This window comes from Doryrhamphus excisus, chromosome 3 (assembly GCF_030265055.1).
Source record: "Doryrhamphus excisus isolate RoL2022-K1 chromosome 3, RoL_Dexc_1.0, whole genome shotgun sequence".
NCBI classification, from domain to species: Eukaryota; Metazoa; Chordata; class Actinopteri; order Syngnathiformes; family Syngnathidae; genus Doryrhamphus; species Doryrhamphus excisus.
In genome coordinates, this window is record NC_080468.1 from 30092742 (window position 1) to 30113939 (window position 21198).

The 21198-nt window shown below is 44.4% G+C and overlaps 2 protein-coding genes across 7 annotated transcripts in view; one reads left to right on the top strand and one right to left on the bottom strand.

The window, feature by feature from the left end:
• On the top strand, positions 1-9790 carry tmem110l (transmembrane protein 110, like). 2 transcript variants are annotated; one of them, XM_058065849.1, is made up of 8 exons: positions 1-349; positions 1949-1997; positions 4086-4181; positions 4245-4366; positions 7054-7166; positions 7235-7318; positions 7384-7515; positions 7635-9785. In XM_058065849.1, exons 1-8 carry the CDS (start codon positions 166-168, stop codon positions 7743-7745), a joined length of 891 nt encoding a protein of 296 aa, XP_057921832.1. In that variant the 5' UTR covers positions 1-165; the 3' UTR covers positions 7746-9785. The 2 variants fall into 2 exon arrangements, with proteins under 2 accessions (XP_057921832.1, XP_057921833.1); XM_058065850.1 differs by lacking the exon at positions 4086-4181 and having other exon boundaries at positions 7635-9790.
• itih5 (inter-alpha-trypsin inhibitor heavy chain 5) overlaps positions 8912-21198 on the bottom strand; it is a 20839-nt gene continuing 8552 nt past the window's right edge. For 4 of the 5 annotated variants that reach the window (XM_058065768.1, XM_058065766.1, XM_058065767.1 and 1 more), the window contains exons 8-14: positions 19616-19787; positions 19234-19543; positions 15474-16093; positions 11607-11663; positions 11123-11239; positions 10467-10844; positions 8912-10389 (exon numbers count right to left, since the gene is read on the bottom strand). In XM_058065768.1, the coding sequence (XP_057921751.1) occupies positions 10136-10389; positions 10467-10844; positions 11123-11239; positions 11607-11663; positions 15474-16093; positions 19234-19543; positions 19616-19787 (1908 nt within the window). In that variant the 3' untranslated portion in view covers positions 8912-10135. The remainder of the gene's footprint in view (positions 10390-10466; positions 10845-11122; positions 11240-11606; positions 11664-15473; positions 16094-19233; positions 19544-19615; positions 19788-21198) is intronic. The other variant, XM_058065764.1, reaches the window with a different exon arrangement.

Here is a 21198-nt window from a genome sequence, read left to right on the forward strand (position 1 = left end):
CAGTCCTAACTTAACACTTGTTTTTTCCCTGGCCATATACATAGAGATAATGGTTTTTTTTGTTGCAAATTTGAAACTCTGGAGGTTGTTCCTCAGCTGAAAACGTGTTAAGACCCCACCAAGACGGACGGAAAGGCGCGTTTTTGTCTCGCAGTCTTCAAAAAGATGGACATGCACGCACAGAGCCGGACGTTGGTGGTGAAGAGGTTCTTCCAGGATCTGGAGGTGACCAACATGAGCGACATCAACAAAGCCAGCCCTCACGGCTGCGACAACGGCGCTCTGACGGACAGGTTCGGGGTTCTGATCCAGGGACTTCTGGCCATCGTAGCCTTCAGCACGCTGATGTGTGAGTGTCATCTAAAAAATGAAATGGCGTCAGAGACGCAGCACGTGTCCACGTGGCGTCTTGTTGATGTTTGTTTGCTACAGCTGACGCCGAATTCCGTTAAGAAAATCTGAAAATTCTAACACGACTCGCTTATTGCGGATATTTCAACAAGAACAGAAAGCAATGTCAAACACAACTTGAATCCTAATAATTAAGAGTCACATTCGGCGTGTTTAAACTGGATTGTAACTTCAATTAAAGTAGGGACTTTGTTGCTTTTGCTGCAAAGATGCTTCATTTTGTTTTCGACCACTGCGCATCTAACCCCGTTGAGAAATCTGCGAATTCTAACTTGACTCGCTTGTTGCGACAAACAACAACAACAACATCAGAAGGCGATGTCATACACAACTCATCACAGCGACGAGTCACATTCGGCGTGTTTCAACCAACCTGTAACTTCAATTAAAGTGAGTTTTACAGTCCTCGTTGTACAATACACATTGATTTTTTTGTTTGGCATAAGCTGAATTTTCAAAGCAGCATCTCAATAGCGCTTTGCTTAAAGGGATTTGTCACTTAAGCAGAAAGAGATTTGGAGTTATCCGGGTTGCTGTGCTAAGTAACAAATCTACTTTAGTGAGTGCTTGTTGTTTGTTGTTTGATGACACATATTGTGGCAAACGCTTCCTGATTTGACTTCCTCCCTGTCATGGTATCTCCCAAAGCTGCAGATGTCAAAAAGGTCAAGCGTGTTTGACACGATGACATTTTAGGCGTGTGGTGCTTCTTAGTGGCTCTTTCCTGTAGGCCAGGGGTGGGCAAATATTTGGACTCGAGGGCCGCATTGAGTTAACAAAATTGTCTGGGGGGCCAGAACATATACGTATTTAACACACACACACTATTTTATGCTTATCATTTTCCTTGAATTATTTGTCTAATTTTATCTGTAAAAGTGTTATCCTATATCAGTTGTATGTTCTCATGTCCCTTTTTTAGGAGCACTTTAAACATCACACCACATCAAACTATGTCATTTAATTTTACAGTTTTGTTGTTTATTTTTTACTAAATCAGACATCCGACTTGCTAGTCATGTTGCCAGTTTGTATGTTAAAAGTTGAAGTTACTTAGAAAGCAACTGGCGGGCCGGATTCAAACGCTTGGTGGGCCGCATGTGGCCCCCGGGCCGTAGTTTGCCCACCCCTGCTGTAGGCGCTGGATTTAGTAGACGGGAAGAATGACCGCTGATGGTGAACAGCTTGTGATTCCTGCAGCAGCTGACTCGGGAATGTGGGCCATCTCCACAGCTTCCGAGTGGAATAATGCTGCATCTCTGAGTGTGCGGCCCGAAGATACACTCATCACTTTGTGCTTGGGAAAGGTCAACACACTCGCAGTGATTTCATCAAGCCAGCCAAGAGCTGCGAGAATGGAGGCCGTGTGAGATCAATCAGCATCCACTCGGTTACTTATTGTCATGAATACCGTGTTTATTTGCGTGTGAGCAGACAGGCCTTCAGCTGTTGTTGAACACAAAGTACAGTGACAACAATAACGTGAACTTGTGAAATATCTGAAAGAATAAAAGACCCTTTTATTTTCTCTTTGCAGTGAAAAGGTTCCGGGAGCCTGTGGGGATCCGACGCCCTTGGAGGATCTGGTTAGAAATATTCATGATCTTTACACACGTCGCAGTGTATAGAAAGTTTCCAATGTGTAGGTACCATGCGTACCATGCCACCTATAGTGGCCTCCAGCAGCATTGGGTGACTGAAAAACCCAAGGATGCAGACACCACTTTGATATTTTTAATTTTGTAAAAAGTCCTGAATGAATTTGGATGACATTTTCAGGAATTGTTGGAGATGGGATATGGAAGAACCGATTCAATTTTGGGGGTGATCCGGTTCACCGTCTGTATCCGGGATTCTTTAACTTTGCCAGATGAGAGCATTTTCGCCATTTGTACATATTCTTACTCCACAAAAATAGATCAATTTTCGGACATTGCACAATCATGCTAGGTGTTAGCGTCCTAATGTTAGCATGTTAGTAACTCTATCATGCTAATTATAGCATACTAGTTAGCATACTAGCATTTTTTGCTATTTTCATGGGTGTATTGCATATATAAACACCACTATCATCAAGTGTGAGCATGCGAACGTTAATAGCATTTTAATAAAGTTTCATAGGTAGACACTTGTTAGGTGTTAGCATGCCAGCATGTTAACTTTGCTACTATGCAAACATTTGCGCAGTAGCATTTTAATCAATTTACAGGTAGACATGTATGTCAGGTTTTGCATGCTAATGTGTACATACTAGCATTTTGTTGTGGTTTTTGTGAATATGAACCTGGACAGACACCACTATCATGTTAGGTTTTAGCATACTAACATAATTATAGTATACAAACACTTTAACTTTTTCAGAGGTAGGCGCTTAGACAAACATTTAGCGCTATTATGCTAGGTGTTAGCATGCTAACATTAGCATAGTATAGTATTTGTATCCATTTTCACAGGTAGACACTTACATATGTCAAGTTTAGCATGCTATCATGAGCAAACTCGCTCACAGCCTCACAGCTAAGAGACCCGAGTTCGATTCCACCCACGGCCATCTCTGTGTGGAGTTTGCATGTTCTCCCCGTGCATGCGTGGGTTTTCACCGGGGACTCCGGTTTCCTCCCCCATTCCAAAAACATGCTAGGTTAATTGGCCACTCCAAATTGTCCATAGGTATGAATGTGAGTGTGAATGGTTGTTTGTCTATATGTGCCCTGTGATTGGCTGGCCACCAGTCCAGGGTGTACCCTGCCTCTCGCCCGAAGATAGCTGGGATAGGCTCCAGCACCCCTGCTACCCTCGTGAGGATAAGCGGTAGAAAATGAATGAATGAATGAACTTAACAGACACATACTGCTATCATGCTAGGTTTTAGCATGCTAACATAATGGCAGTGTAGGAAACATTTAGCATTTTCAGAGGTAGGCACTTACACAAACATTTCACGCTATTATACTAGGTGTCAGCATGATAACATTAGCATTATATCATTTTTAGCCTTTTTCACAGGTAGACACTTACGTACATATATGTCTGATTTAGCATGATAACATCTACATACCAGCATTTTGTTGTGATATTTATGAATATGAACTTGGACAGACACTTACCACTATCATGCTAGGTTTTAGCATGCTAACATAATTCATTCTTTTTCTACCGCTTATGCTCACGAGGGTGGCGGGGGTGCTGGAGCCTATCCCAGCTGTCTCCCCGGCAAGCTAACGTAATTATAGTATACAAACACTTTAACCATTTTCAGAGGTAGGCACTTATACAAATATTTAGTGCTATTATGCTCGGTGTTAGCATGATAAAATTAGCTTAGTAGCATTTTCATTCATTTTCATAGGTAGACATGTGTCAGGTTTAGCATGCTAACATGACCATACTAGCATTTATTTGTGATTTTCATGGATATTAACTCAAGTAGACACTTACTGTTACCATGTTAGGTGTCAGCCTACTAACATAATTACAGAATACTAACATGGTTACCATTTTCAGAGGTGGGCACTTATACAAACATTTAGCACTATTATGCAAGGTGTTAGCATGGTAACATTAGCATGTTAGCATTTAAGTCATTCAAACCCTTGCCACATTTTGGACGTCATAGAAATAGAAAAAGTGTTTTTGTCAAACAAATTTCTATATAAATGTTGAATCTTTTGCAGGTTTTATGACACGTCCAAGCAGGCCATTGGCGCTTTGTTCATCCACTTTTCCAACGTCTTCCTCTCCACGCTCACCAAAGAGGACCCATGCTCACTGTCAGTCACACCATATATTTGTGTCACTATTATATCAAATAATAACAACCACATTTTTTTTAGCTACCTGATGAACTTCCTTTTGGATGCCACCATGGGGATGCTGGTCATCTGGCTGGGGGTGAAAGTGGTGTCCAAAGTGGTGGAGCACAAGCAGTGGACGCTGCTCACCTTTGGAGAGTACGGTGAGTGCATAGATCAAGGGTGTCCAAAGTACGGTCCAGGGACTATTTAATTTAATAATTATATTAAATAATTTAATTTAACAAGAAAACCAAAAAAATGTTTTAAAGCAAAAAATTGAATATTCAGCAGAATTTTTCCAAGAATAAATAAAAACTATTAAGAGGAAAAATTGTAAATTCCATGAGAATGTTCAAAAAAGGAAAAATAGTTGGAATATTAAATATTAATCTTTTGTACAAAGTTTTACTATTATGAGAAACAAAACAAAAATTTAGGCTTGCAAAAAACGTAATGTCACGAGAATAAAGTTAAAATTTACAGGAAAAAAGTTTAAATATTTGTGAATTTAAAAAACTAATGACAAAACAAACGATATAATTTTACAAGAATAGGGTCAAAATATTGAGAGAAAAAAAAGTCACAATTTTACGAGAATAAAGCCGTAATATGAGGGAAAATAATGTTGGGCGCATAGAGTTGAAATGTTAAAGAAAAATGCTTTCCTTTTTAAAGTAGTAACATTGTGCGAAAACAAGCAAAATTAAGTTGTAATTTTTGGAAATGTAGTTTGGGGAAAATATGGGCAAAAAGTCACAAGACATTTGACCCTAGGAGGAAAAAGTGTGGACACCCCAGGGCGTAGACCAGGGGTGTCAAACTCATTTGGCATCGTGGGCCACATACGGCCTAGGGAGATGTCAAGTGGGCCGGACCATTCAAATTATACCATACTCTGCTATAAATAACCAAAATATCATGTCTTTCCTTTGTTTTGGTGTAAAGAAGCACAAGAACATTAGGAAAATATTGAAATTTAATGAACTATCCTTTTACAAAACATTTCATGAAACACCTCATATTTCCTTAGACAAATGTGCAATTTACTTTTATCATTCACAAATATCAAATCAAATCAACTTTATTTATATAGCACTTTTCCTGCAAGGAGATGCAACACAAAGTGCTTTCCAGAATTAAAACAATTTCCACAATTAAAAAGGAAAACAATGAAGCAAAAAGAAAGCCCCTCCTTCCCACCCTCCATACTAGACCCACACACGCACACACACACGCAAGCACACAATCACCCACAGTAGGGAGACATGGCATGGTACTGAGGAACAAGGAAACGCCACCTTTGGGGCCGTCCACACTGGGAGGAGCTGCAGGCCGTGCCATCGGAGGACCAGCACCCGGGCCCCCCGACTCCGTTAGACGGGCGGACCCGCCAGTGCCGGAGGACCGCAGGGTCCGCGGGGGTTGATATGGTAAAAGCAGATCAGATAAATAAGAAGGGGCAAAGCCGTTAAGACATTTAAAAACCAGTAAGAGAATCTTAAAATCTGCATTATGCAATATGCATTGCAACTGATCCCACTGATTGTACAAAGGCACAAAACTTTAATTGGTACTGAAAAATATAGTAATGCACTAAATATGCACTAGATTAAATGAGACTTTTAAAGAAAGGGATTTTTAAACCACTTACACATACGCATATAAAATCTACATGTAATCCCTGCGTACACCTTACAAACTAAGGAGAGTGATTTTAAATGTGTAATGATGAAAGTGTTCGCCTGTCCTGTAAATCTGTAAACTTCATACATGAAACATACATACACATACAATATATACTGAAAATGTATGGAGTTGTATGAACAGTAGAATTCCATCACACAACTTTTGTTTTGAAGCTGCTGACTAACATTAAAGTGCACATTTTTGAAATCACCACAGTAAGGATTCATCTTCACAGAGCTGTATTCTTTCAATGCAAACAGTATCTAAGGCAGCATTTTAAAGGTGTTAGTCTAGTCTGGACTTGTATTTGTTCCTGAAACTTGGCATCTTTTGGCCTGTACAAGTGCATCAACACCCGGTGTCATGTCCTGACTAGCTGTCACTTTCAGAATGTCATTTAAGTGCTTGTTTGTGAGCCTTCAACGCTTTTTTGTTTTATTGATATTCATCACTGAGACAATTTGTTCACAAAGGTAGGTTGTCCCAAACATGCACAACATTTTAGCAGCCAGGGCTGTTAATTTGGGGTACCCTGGTAGTTTTTCGCTGTGGTGAGTCTCGTAGTGGCGTCGAATATTATATTCCTTCAATACCAAAACTTGTTGCAAACACACCAAGCACAGAGGTTTTCCGTGCATCTCTGTAAATAAATAGGACGTGGTCCATTTTTCTTTGACAATTCTACACTCCTTATCTACTTTTCTCCGTTTGGATAACGACATTTTGGCTAATGAGGGTGTAGCGGAGAGGTAGAGACCAAGGTATTAACAACGTCGTAACAAGCAGCAGATGGCGCATTGATACCGTCTGCTGTTCTCAGTCTGTCTCAGTGATGCGGCTTGTCTTCTACTCTGATGGAAAGAGTGCGCCCCTTAGCGGATAATCCATGAATTGCAGCGAATTAAAAATATTAATTCCATGTCTTTTATGCATTTTTTCCACTTTCAAATTATCCTGCGGGCCTGATCGAACCTCCTTGGGGGCCAGTTCCGGCCTGCAGGCCGTATGTTTGACACCCCTGGCGTAGACACTCAAATACTGTGTAGCACGAGGCTGCACTTCTCGTCTTGGCCGCTGAATGTCACTGTTGCCATGGGGACAGACTCCTCATTTACCGTACATACTGTATAGCCACAATTTATCTCCCCTATTCCTGGTCCAGGTGACCCCCCCCAGGCGGCAGCGTGGCTGGGTCAGTGTGGCATCTACCTGCTCATCATGGTGCTGGAGAAAGGTGCCATCAGCCTGGTGCTGCTCGTCCCAGGATGGTCCAAAGTAAGTGGTCCACCCCCTTTAAAGGACCTGCCGTGTGAATTCAGTCCTGATCCCAATATCCGTCTCAGCTGCAGGAGGTTCTGCTGGGCTACATCGCCAACCCGCAGCTGGAGCTGGCGCTGGTTATGCTCATCGTGCCCTTCATCGTCAACGTAAGACATCAAGTTTCTCGTCTTTGCTCCAGTGTGACGCCTTCCCTGTCGTTTGTCTCCTCCAGTCCATCATGTTCTGGGTGGTTGACAGCCTGATGATGAGGAAGTACAAGAGTATGAAGAGCCTGGACGACTCGTGTGATGGCTCCGTGAAGAAGGCCGACCCGCTGCCCTGGGCTGTCAATGACGAGTCTCAGGTGGGACTAATAATGAACTCACCATCACTTGCTATACCGCTCACAGCCGCTCGAGGGGATTATTTTCGCTGTCAGCCTCTCACCTGATTGTTACTTTGTGTGTCTTTGCCGGCTGGCAGGTTCTCCTCACAGTGGACACAGATACCGACGAGGAGCCCAACGATGGAGACTCGTTGCCTCCGGTGCAGTACTCTGGCGCGCCAGTGAGGCCCAGCTGGGTGGGGGTGTGAAGCCACCACGATCTAAACCACACGTGGTTACCTCATCAAATTAAAGGTCTGAGCGTCACCTTTCAAGTGGGAACGCCACCGTGTGAAGTTGTAAATCAACAACATTGAGGACTCGGGAGACGAGCTGCACTTCAAAATGCGGAAAATAAATCTGCCCGTGCTCTTTTGGGACTTTTGGGAACGCCGTCACCGCTCTCAATCATCTCGTGTTCCAAAGAGGAGCCTGACATAAGATGCAGAACGCTTTCAAGAAACCTTTTGATGGAAGGTGTGATTATTATTCCTACATGCTGCGGCTGTTTGCTTAAACTTCCATGGAAGGTTAGCGTTCATTACAAGACTTACAAGAAACTGCCTCAGCACGGCAAACATGGAGTTGAACTGAAGAACAAAGAAGAAGAAGGTTCTGAGGGATATGTCACAATGTCACAGTCACGGCACACAACAAAGTGTGTGTATTGCGTTGTGGACTCCTATAGCAGCTACACACGATAACCCGCACACAAAGATGTCTAGATCTTCCAGAGTCTGCACCTATCCAGCTCTATTTCTTTGGGTTTTGTTGTTCCCGCGAAAACAGTCTGTTTGAATGTATTCCACCCGCAGGCCGCCTCCAGCCTCGCCCACTCCGCTGTTGTTGGTCACACTCCTTAATGCATAGAAACACTTTGGGTTTGTGCTGCTAACTTAAAACGGCAAATTATCTTTACGTCTGCTTTTAACATCCAGCCATATGTGTTGGATCCCAAATCCGATCTGGAAGTAAAGACTGGACAGTAGGGATTGACCGATATGTTTTTTTTCCGGCCGATGCCGATACCGATTTTTTTCCATCACCCTTAGCCGATGGCTGATTTTGCTTGGGCCGATATTTGTAGCCGATACTGCTTTTGCTCCCTCAATTTATATGAGAAAATGACAATGATAACAAATATTCCAGGTCTCAAGTTTAAACAAATATTTATTGAAATGTAAACACTGAACACAGTAGGATTCATCTTTCTTAAACACACATTTAAACGGCATTATCAATTTTAAAAGGAATAAATATTCAACCATGTGTAAAACAAATTCTGTCGTAGTTGAAGTTTTATCTAGCATGGATGTGATGACTGCTCCTCCGCAGTGTGACGCGCACCCCCCCCCCCCCCCCCCCCGTCCGCCTCCACACACAAACACATCACACTGACACAATTTAGTAAGATATATAAAACATTTCTCTCATCATTAAAGTTTGTGTTGTACACACTAAAGACCTCTCATAAGTAGACACGGCTGCTCCAATTCCTTCTGTGTGTGCGTGCGTGCATGCTCGGAGAGAGCAACACACACGTAACACGACACGCATTTAACCTCAGCCCGGCTGAATGATACCGACTATCGGCCGATACCGACTCAAGTAAAGAACGCAAATATCGGCCCGATATATCGGCCGGCTGATGTATCGCTCGATCCTTACTGGACAGTCCCAAGTTTGGTTTTCTACAGCATTTTTTTAACATCTAATGTGGCCACTTGTGGGAAATGGCTATTAGCAGCACCGCTCCCTGTATGCACACTATATAATGCTTCACAGACAAGCGTGTTTGCTCCATGACTTAGCCAAAATGAAGACAGTTGGACACTGATAAACTGTTACTTACTGCTGCCTCTCTGTGACATCACAAAGGAACAGTTTTACCACACCTTCTGAAACAGAGCGTTTTGAGCCATCTCAAACTTCTTTCAGGACTCACTTCCAAATGCTCAAACCTCATGATCTGAACCTTTGGCATGGTTTAACACCAGAATACAACATTCTAACTACTTTTATAGGTCAGAAAAGTGGAAAAAGTATCATAGACAAATATGTAAAAATGATGTTTTTGTGGTACATGTACGCTGAATTGTCGCATATGTATAAATTATTACCCACTTATGATGAATGTCAAAAGGAAAAACAGCTTGTTTTTAAAGAAAGAAATTTGGGGAGGACCAAAAATCCGCAAATTTGAATATTGTGTATGTATTTTTCTAGCCTTTTTTAATGTCTAAAAATAGCACAACCAAGGCATCCTTTGATTTTTCAGTATATGAAAAGTATAATGAAAAAGTATAAGTTTGGACACCCCCAGTGTATTTAAATATATACAGTATAAGTGATGGGAACATACTACTAACAGCTGAATGTCGACTTAGCCACTCTGGAACCACTGTGTGGACCCTGGACCCCGCCCATCAAAGGGTTAGTTAGCGGGCCGTATCTAGCAAAGATATTTACACGTCAAATGATTACAGTAGAAACCGATAATATAAAAAAACAAAAGAACTGGTCCATATGACTTTTTGGCAGCCCCCTGAAGGGGCAACTGGAAGTGTACCACATGGTGGACCGATGTAGGGACGGGGCTTCACTCCGTGTTAGTCCCGTGCGGCCACTCTCCCGTGTCAAACATGTGCAGCACCACATAGTCCTGGTACTCTCCGTCTATGAGCTTGGCGCCGTTGTTCCTGGCGAACCAGCAGTCCACGCTCTGAGCACCGCCGTAGATGCGCCGCTTCTTCCGCACCGCCAACACAGAGCGCCCTCCCACCTTCAGGAGCTTCCCGTCCCGGTCTGCTGGATCTTCTTCTGCGAGTCCCACCTCCTCGTACAGGAACTGACCTGTCAAGAGGTGAAAGGTCACATACTGACAGAAAGCCTGCCGGTGTGCCAGCCGGTCACGAGGTGGTGCCCCCTACCCAGCAGGCCGTGGCAGCCACGTGACAGCCCTGTGCTATTCTGGATGTAGAAGCCCAGGTGGTCTTTCTGGTAGGGGGCGGGGTTCTTGTAGCGGTGCAGCAGGATCACAAAGCTGATGTTCCCTCCGATGCCCACCGTCACGTTGGACTCGGCCATGATGGCCACCGAGATAGCACCGCTGTCCACGGAGACGCTGGAGCGGCAGGGCAGCACCAGGCGGTCCCGCCCGTCCAGGATGACCTTGTTGGGCGTCACCTCGATGTAGGCGCGCCTGGGCTGGTCCGCCACGATGGTGATGGTGCTGAAGTACGTGCGCAGGTGCTTGCGGCTGCCGGGTGGGGGCGGGGCGCTGATGAGTTTACCATTCACCGTCACGCCTGAAGAAAAACCAGAACACTCACTGGTCGCTTCATTGGGTACACCTGCACCATCTCATCCAATACAAGAGCCTCCCGGATGCCTCCCTGGTGAGGTGTTCCGGGCATGAGGGCCCCAGGTACCTAGGACACTCTGGAGGGATTAATGTCTCACAGCTGGCCTTGGTGTCCACCCGGTGGAACTGGAAGAGGTGAAGTCTTAGGGAAGTCTGGGCTTCCCACTGCTGCCCCCGCAACCCAGGGAAGTTTTATTCATCTAATCGTCGAGGGCGTCTTACCGGAGAACTTGTGATCAGAAACAAGGCGAAGGACATCTCCAGGCTCGCCGTTGATGTTGAAGCAGACGGCCATGTTGCTGAGAGGAAAGTCCACCACAAAGTGAGGGTCGCCGTCCGCTGAAATGACGCAAACAGCAGCTTTTAATACACACATACCACATAATACACACTGGAAAAGTCCATTCTAGCTAGAATAACTTTGTTTTGGACGTATTTGTCCATGCTGCTAGTGTGAGAAGCCCCAAAGATGAACAGCAGTGTGATGACAGAGTGGCTGTAATAACAGGGTCGTTACCCTGCTTCTTCTTCTTTACTGTAACACAAAAGGCCTCGCTTGCAATTATACCTTCTGCTCTTCCCCCCAGTTCGCGTTCATCCCGGTGGCTGTGTGACCAGCATGCAAATTACAGGCTGAAGACGGAAAGCCTGTGTATTGTACACCCCCCAGCCTGCACTTTAAAGACGGTTAAGAATGTGGCGTCACCTGAAGTTTTGGAGATGGTGACAGACTTCTTGGCGGGTCTCCTCGCGACTTTGCCTGCTTTGAGGAGAGAAAGCACGTTTAGTTCATCACTGCAATGAACCTACTGGCTTCATTTGTTGTTATTCATGCTAAAACAATGATGGAAGGTGAGCACACACAGCTAGCATACACATTGTTGTCTCCGCCGAGCACTGTTTACCTGTGTTCAAAATAACGTGAAAAGTTCAGAATGGATTTGGATGACATTTTCGGAAATGGGATCTGGAAGAACTGATCAAATTTTGTGGGTGATCCAAAATTCCAAATTTGACCCAAACCACCCTTTTCCCTACAGGTAATTATTACCTGCTACTACTGCCACATTTCTAAGCGATTCAAGTAATTCCAAAATCAAACTATTCAACGCATTCAGGACATACCTATATTTATACCGAAAAATATCACCATTTTCCCAAAATGTACTTTTTCGTAAAACTACTAACTACGACTTCCACATTAGACCGTCTCAAAGTCAAATTTGTCAAATCATGCGGGACGTTTAGTCTTCCCGGTACATTCCGCTATCATGCTAAGTTAGCATACTAGCATTTTTCGCTATTTTCTTGGGTAGACACATACAGTATATAAACACTAAGCACTATAATGCGAGGTGTTTGCATGCTATGGTTGGCATGCTAGCATTGCTATCATGTTAACATTTGCATAGTGGCATTTTTAGCCACTTTCATAAGTAGATACTTATATCAAGACAGACCACTATCATGCTAGGAGTTAGCAAGCTAACGTTAGTACAGTAGCTTTTTTGCCATTTTCATAGCTAGACACATATTTAAACGGATGATGATGATGATGATGATGCCCTTTATTTTTGTCACAGAAGTTCAAGCAAAATGGTGCAATCATCCGTCCATACATATGCAGTGAGACAAGGGGTGACAGGACGGGATGATTGGGCTATGAAGGGGGGGAATAAGGGGGACAACGCTAGGAGAGGGGAGGGAAAAAAAACAACAACTCCAAACTAGACTCTTAAATGAAGGAGCACAGTGTGGGACTGTTAAAAAAAAGTTTGCAGAGTGTCATTGCGATACATAGCAGTTGCCATGGAGAAGTCTGTGGTGGGCCAAGAGAAGAGAAACAACAGGTGTCCGTGGAGAAATGAAGGAGGGTCAGAGCGTTAGCCATGGTGGGGACGCCGAAATCCAGAATAAGAATATTGTTTGGGTTAGTTCGGGCAGCCACATTCCAATAGACCGGACCACCCTATTGTCCATTCTGGCCTCCCAGTTGATCCGACTGCTTTTGCAAAGCCGAAATCTTCACCAAGATGGCATCCTTGTTGTGATTGGCAGTCACAGCCAGAGTGTGAACGGCTTTGCCCACCAAATCATTCACGATGGGCAGCTGTGGGCCTACTTGATCCGCTGCCTTCATCATACGAATTCTGCGATACACCAGGAAAGTCCCAATCCAAGTAGATGTCTTCGATGTCCTCCACGGAAAGAATCGCCAGGCACATGACCTTCCACTTTCCCCAACTGTCCATCACGTACCCGGCGGTGTACGTTCCGTCAGGGCAGGCAGGTTCCCCCGAACCTGAGCTTCTCGTCGAGAAGATCGTGTCAATTGCGTGGAGAGACCAGTTGATCAATTCCATGATTTGGGTTTTTGGAGAGCTGTGCAGAGAGAGGCTCTTGAAAAAGTACAAGATGAAACTAGACAAGACATAAGAAGCAAGCAAAGCAGGGGAGATAAGGGATAGGAAGGAGAGGGGAAAGATGCGACCGCTATTATGTTAGCACTATTATGTTACATGTTAATATGCTAACATTAGCATGTTATCATTTTTTGTCAATTTCATAGCTATGCTTAGTGTTAGCATGCTAGCATTACAATGCTAGCACAGCTAGCATGCTAACAATAGCATGTCATTATCTAAATATGTAGATCAGGGGTGCTCACACTTTTTCAGCATGCGAGCTACTTTTAAAATGACCGAGTCAAAATGATCTACCCACTACAAAAATGCAAAACATCTATTTATTTTCAAATGTATTGAGGATTATTTGTACGTACAATGTATGTTGATGTACCTTACATAACCAAATGAGCCAATATTGCAAAACACACATAATTAACTATTAACATTTTTTGTAATTACCTGAGTTTACTTTGATGACTTGCACTGAATTGAACCAGCCAGGGATGCATAGTCCGGACAGTAGCTGCTGATAGCCAGGTTAGCCAGGTTAGCCAGGCAAACGCACTTCGAAAAAGACATTGTGAAAAAAAAGTCCACCTCCCATTCCGTATGGAAGTGATATGTTTTTGCCTTTTTACTTGGTCCAGCTCCTTCACTCATTTTAGTGACCATAAACTTTAGCGAGGGCTTAAAATCTGACGCAATTCGCCGACTAGCTTAGCACTTTGCATCGTTGTTTACGCATGAGCGGTGACCTAAAGGTCAAAATTCAGTTGTCATCTGATTGGTTGTCCTGTATGTCAATCAAGTAACGGGGATGGATGATAGGCTGACATCGTAAGTTCTGCTGCACTTAGAGACGTTGTTTGATTTGATTGGTCGCCCGAAGGGCAACATTCAGTTGTCATCTGAATGGCTGCCCTGTATATCAATCAAGTGACGGCATTGATGCTAGGATGATATTTTTTTAATGTCACGCCGCGATCGACCAGCGATCGACCAGTACCACCTCCGCGATCGACCGGTAGATCGCGATCGACTTAATGAGCACCCCTGATGTAGATCAAATAAATGTGGGACTAATATTTATGCTGTAAATCACAATATGGGGGAACTATAGCGCTTGGTGGAGGTCTGTGCTCTCCGAGTGCTTTTCTATTTTTTTAATTAGCTTTTTTTAATTCATTATTTTTTAAATTTACTTTTTGTTGCCAAGTACTTGATATCATCTATAAAAAATGAAATTGCAATGTTAATACTGTAATTATGTAACATATTTGGGTGCAACAATCCAGAAAATTCACGGTTGGGTTCATTTACATGTGTGATACTTTTTTCATACAAAAAAATGACCTTGCATTTTTTAATTTGAATTTTATTGAAATTGCCCACATTTCTCTCACTTTTAGGTGTTCCCACAAATGAGTATCGTAAAAGCGGGTTATAAGGGAAGGCGGGGTAATAAGGGACAATTTTCGGGGAAGATTTTGTAATTCTGAAGAAACGTAATTCTGCCTTTTCATGTTAAACACGAAGCTGCTTTGTGTTGTTTGGTTTTTTTCAAAGAAGCATATATTCTTGAACAAAATCGTTCAAAAAACATTTTCACAAAAATTGTCCCTTATTACCCCGCCCTCTCTTATAACCCCGTTTTACGGTAGTGTAGCCGTGGCTAGCTTGCATCTGTCCTAGCGCCTCCACTTTTACTCTTCCCATATAAAAAATATAAAAATATATATATTTAGTGCATTTTCCTCATTAGCATAGATTTTGTTACTATCGTGGAGCATTTTAAAATAAAAACAAGTGGTGGCATTGGGCTGAAAGTGATAATACATAAGCTGATGTCTGGTGTTTTTCAGCAAATACATGATGAGTTGAGTTGTGGACTCCTATAGAGCAGCTACACACAATAGCCAGCACAGAAAGCTTTCTAGATCTTCCAGAATCTGCACCTATTCCAGCTGGATTTCCTTGGCTTTACAAAACGGTCTGTTTTCATTTATTCCACCCACGGCCTGCCTCCGCCCATTGGTTTGGTCCCACTCAGCTTGTACAGCTTGTACCCAGCACGCCGATGTAAGGACGGCGACAGACAGTGGTGTAAAACAATGCATGTTGAACACAGCAGAGCGAGTGAGAGCGTGTGAATGAGAGGATCTTACCCATGTCATTGCTACGAGTTGAACTTTGTCTGTCATCTTCTCTCTGCAACTGTCCTTCCTCTCCGTGACCTGGCAGCTCGTTATCAGCGTCTGGTGTGATGGTGCCGTCCGCCAGCACCTCGGGCTTGTCCACCAGCATGTTGGTGAGGGGGGTGAGGAAGTGGTACTTCATGGACAGAGTGGTTGCCCGCTGGACGTGCTCTTCTCTCTCCCTGCTGGTTCGGCTTTGCAGGCGTGAGCGCAGCCCCTCCTTGATGCTCAGGAAACCCCACACCCGCTCCACAAAGTCCGCCCCCATCCCGCCCAAAGTGTCACCCCAACCCTGTGTGAGGCCTGGGCTTTTAGCCACCGCCGCCGCCGCCTTCACATGCATCTCCGTTTCCAACTGCTGGCTTCGCTGTGGCACGTCGGCCTCCAGGACGACAGTCTTGTCGTCGTTGCTGGCGGTGACCTGGACGTGAAGAGACCGGGCGCTCTGGTTGCTCAGTTTGCCGGCCACGACCAACTCGGAGCCATTGAAGTAGTTGGCAAAGAGATGTTGTGTGACGTACTCCACAGAGTCCTCTGTGTAGTTGATCCTGATGTCCGACAGCAGAGGCGTTCCAATCTCCTTGTAGAACCTGGAAAAGGGATGCAGATCCACGCTTCACTGATGTACCACCAGAGCTGGGCAAAGTATGGACTTTAGTTACAAGACACTTGTAACTAAAGTCCATAGGTTAATGTTCATTGAAGTTATCATATATTTGACTGTGAACACATTTAAATGTTGTATGTATGAGCCCTGTATCCTGCTGACCTTCGGATGAGTGTCCGTGTGGAATAGAAGACTTCAAGACACCCAAGATTGTGAAGAGGAAACAGAAAACATCTGACCACAGCGGCACACAGAGGCACAACCAAGTCCACCAATTGTATTCTTGTCATCCATCTAAATGCCATCAACCGTTGTTGTGTAAGCTTGATCACATCACATTGCAACAGCCACTTCCCTGTCCTTTAGGGCTGCATTGTGAACTTTGTAACTTAGGGAAGACCCCACGAAAATAAAAAGGGAGGCAACGGAGAGTGTACTCAGAGCGGTTGGAGATTGTATGCCAAGTACATCTCTTTTCTCCTCGCGAGTCTGAGTACATCTCAACCGTTCTCCTTGCGAGTAAAATTGAAAACTGCTGCCTTCTTTCTTCCTTCTCATTGTCAAGGTGCCTGGACCTGACACTTACCCCACAAGGGAATTACTCCTTCATAAATGCTGGGAAAGAAAACAACACTGGTATTACCCGCCTATCTGTGTGCGGATCCCGGGGTAAGCAGTCTTCCCGGGTTGCGGTCGCCTCCTCCAGCTCCACCGGGAGGACCCCGAGGCGTTCCCAGAACAGCTGTGAGACATAATCCCTCCAGCATGTCCTAGGTCTTCCCCGTCTGCCCCCGGAACACCTCACCAGGGAGAGGCATCCGGGACTAGATGCCCGGAGTACCGGCTCCTCTGTCAGATGACTGAGCTCCTCACCCTATCTCTTAGGATGAGTCTACTCATTTCATCCTTTTGTATCCTCGATCCTTGAGCTTTGCCTTCCAGCTCAGCTCTCTTTTCACCACGACAGTCCGGTACAGCAGAGGCCAAAGTTCACCGGAAACAGGATGGACAATGCCATGCTGCTTCCAAGCTCCTTCTCCGGTTGTACAAGGACCGAGGACCAAGGACCAATCCTATACTCCTGGAGCACCCTCCAAAAAACGACGCAAGGGACATGGCCTAAAAGCGAAGGCCTTTTCCAAGTCCACAAAGCACATGAGGACCGGATTGGCAAACTCCAGACTGGGACGAAAACCACATCGACCAATAATATTATGGGAATAAAGTCACAATACTACGAGTCAAAAGTTTAAATATTCAGAAAATGTAGAAAAAACAGCCAAAATTGGCAAAAAGAGCAAAGTTGCTACAAATGATATGATTTATGATATTTGATATAGTGAAAGGCGATATCAAATATCAGGAAAGGAAAAGTGGCATCTTGTCGTATATTTTCATACAAATGGCCCCAGGGCCACACATTCAACATCCTCTCGTACCAGCATCCTGTTCTCTGACACCTTTCCACCTGAATGTGCTTGTGCAGCCTCTCCAAACGACCGCCACCCTACTTGAGAGGTGTGTTCACCTGCATCCTAAATCCTGCATCCTGTCCTCTTCACCTTGTGAGCAACGTGTTTGTTCAAGGCCTATTACCTGTTGGGTCAGAAACAAGTTGCGCAACACGCGCACATTCCTCACGCCGCAGTGCAAACAGCTCACAGGGCGGCCAAGATGAGTGGATGGTCGGGGATAAAGAGCAGGAAAGACGGGGGGGGGGGGGGGGGGGGGGCGTCTTGGAGGGTCTGGGGCTGATTAAAGCGGAAAAAATAGGACTGCTGTCAGCACTGACACGTTTTTTGGTGTTGCTGTTTCATCGCCGTGATGAATGACGGACGGAGGGAGGCAGGGAGAGATTAAACACACACGAGAGTACGGCAATGAGCAGTGAAAATATCATTTATAATGTTGCACACTAATAGATGTCACCGTTAGAGCGGTTCTAAAGAGGCCACTAGGTGGCAGAAGTGAATTTGATAAGCGCTCACTACCCCTGACAGCAACGAGGAGTGTAGCATGACAAAGGTTAGCATTGTAGGGACATTGTAGGGACACACACACAGTCTAGTTCAAAACGTGACAACTGTAAATAGTTCCTGGTGTTATAAGTATAAATAAACTGTTTAGGGATGTCCGACAATATCGCTCCACCGATATTAGCAGCCTGATACTGGTCAATATCAGTATCTAGTTTTTCCCTATAATGAAAACCGGTTTAAAAAACTGCTGTATATACCCTATGGGCTCCCGTACGACCGAGCTGGCGAGCAAATGATCTCATCAAACCGCGCCGCAAAGCATGTAAACAGGCCTTGGTGGCTGCAGTAACAAGCTAGCTTGCACCTGACTAACGTCATGTCTGTCGTGTCTCCTTCGGATATTAAACTTGCGATTCACAATGACTGCATAGCATTGGTTGCACAAGGCGGAACCTTCTTCCTTCAAAACTTTCCATTCCCAGGGCCAAGACGCCGGATGTTTCTGTGGGTTTAAGTTGCTCACACAAGACGTGGACAAAGTTTTTTTTCGGGGACATAATGTACATTTTACCTTTGACATCAACAAGGTTAAAGTAGTGTCTCTACTTTCATTTGGCAAACGCTATTTGTACGTGCTCGAACACCCCACAAAAGCGAAACGATTGTGTCAAAGTGAAAGCTAGTTTTCTCCCTCTTCTAGTCGGGAACTGATATTTTCCTGAAACATACCTATGTTCTACTGCTGATTACTAAAGGACGGAAAAAGGTAGAAAAAAAACAGGAGTATAATCTTTCTTTTGGTAGGTTCCATGTTTATATAGCCACAGAACACAATATACTGTTAATATTAATAATTAGCCTATTATTACGATCATCATTATTCTACTTCCGATTAGTAGTGGTAGGCTAGTGTTTGCCTGCTTATCGGTTTGCTTATTAGCCAGCTTTTGCATGATTATGAAATTTGTCAGAGATATTTTTTTATATAAAAAAAATCAATACATTTTTTTTAAAAATCAATAAGAAATATCAAATTATTTAGGGGGGCTCAACATTTTAGGGTGATTGAAGTCCCCCTAAAATAGGCCTAATGACACCCCTGCTAAGGACACAAGTGCACCAACCAAGACGCAGCCTTTCTCACCCTTTGAGCATGGCGCTGGCGTGGGCCTCCTCGTGGATCCGTCGGGTCATCCCGCAGTTCTCCAGAGACATGCGCTCTAGAAGCTTGTAGTCCACGTTGTTGCCGATGCCGATGGTGAAGATGCAGAACTTCTCCTGCACAGCCGAGCGGGTGTTTCCCAGGATGGCTGTGGACTGGGATTCGCCCACCGTGGGGCGTCCGTCTGTGAGGAAGACGATGAGGGAGACGCTGTTGGGGTTGGCTTCAGGACCTGAGAGGTAGTCGCGGAGGAGAGCCGAGCCGGTCTGGACGGCGCCGTCGAAGTTGGTGCCTACAGGGAAGAAGTCCATGAGAACACGTAAACCATGATGAGGTCTCCTGCATGGCAGCGTGACCCTCTCACCTCCAGTCGCCACCAGTGTGTAGATGAACTTCTTGGCATCTCTGATGTTGAGGGGCGTGACAGGGACCAGGTGGCTGGTCTTCCAAACTTTAATCTTGTTGGAGAAGCTGATGAAGTTGAAGCGGTCCACAGCTCGCAGGTCCCTCAGGATGGTTAACAGGGCGTCTTTGGTCTGGGAAGGAGCCACGTGCAGAACATCATGTGAAGTGCTTCAAATATTATCACATTCATTACCAATGGATTGGGAGGAAATTTTACTTTACGGGGATCCGGATCACTGGCTGGTTCCAGGAATGTTTTATACAGCAAAATACATATACCGCTTATCCTCACTAGGATCGCAGGTAGGCTGGAGCCTATCCCAGCTGTCTTCCACCGAGAGGCGGGGTACACCCTGGACTGGACTGGTGGCCAGCCAATCACAGGGCACATATAGACAAACAACTATTCTTTGGGCGAGCCAGCCAATCACAGGGCACATATAGACAAACAACCATTCCCACCCACATTCATACCTATGGACAATTTGGAGTGGCTAATTAACCTAGCATGTTTTTGGAATGTGGGAGGAAACCGGAGTACCCGGAGAAAACCCACGCATGCACGGGGAGAACATGCAAACTCCACACAGAGATGGCCAGGTCGAATCCAGGCAGAATACATACTTTGCCACACAAAAAATGGTGAGAGCACTTGTTGTAGACATTTTTGCCTGCCCGCTGCATTGCGGTGTTAGCATGCCAACGTGTTAGCCCTGCTAATGTTTATATATATATATATATATATATATATATATATATATATATATATATATATATATATACATACACTAAATATATACATATAGTGTATATACACATATAGTGTATATACACATATATATACTACGTATATGCAGAGATACATGTATGCATATATACCTATATACATATATATAATGTTGAATATGTATATTTATATATACATACATATATAAACATGACCATACCAGCATTTTTTGCAATTTTCATGAATTCAAACTCAAACAGACACTTAGCTGCTATTATGTTAGGTGTTGGCAACTTGGCATGCTAACGTTAGCATTCTTTCAGTCATTCAAACCCTTCCATGGTATGTTTTCATGGTCAAGGCATCTAAATATGTCGATAAAATAAATGTAGGAGTAATATTTATGGTGTAAGTGACAATATGGGGGGCCATGACGCTTGGCGGAGGTCATGCTTTTTTTGTGTGACTATGTTTTTCCATTATGCATTATGCATGTGTGTGTGCATGTGTGTGTAGGCGCATTGTGTCATTTGGCGCCGTGGTTTTACAGGCTGTGTACATTCCCGTCAGAACCAAATGCTTGACCCCAAATGAAGAACACCCCCCATTGTGGAAGTGCATCCAAACACGCTTGTTGTTCTGTTCCCATGCCGCCCCGAGAGTAGCCATGGGCGGGGGCGGGGGTCAAGGAGGGGGTCGAGTGTACCGTTGTCTCAAAAGTTCCATGACTGAGTCGACGCTGACCTTCCTCCCTTACAGCGCGGCCTTGTGCTTGGTCCACATCCCAAGTGGATCTGTTTTTCACTCTCATGGAT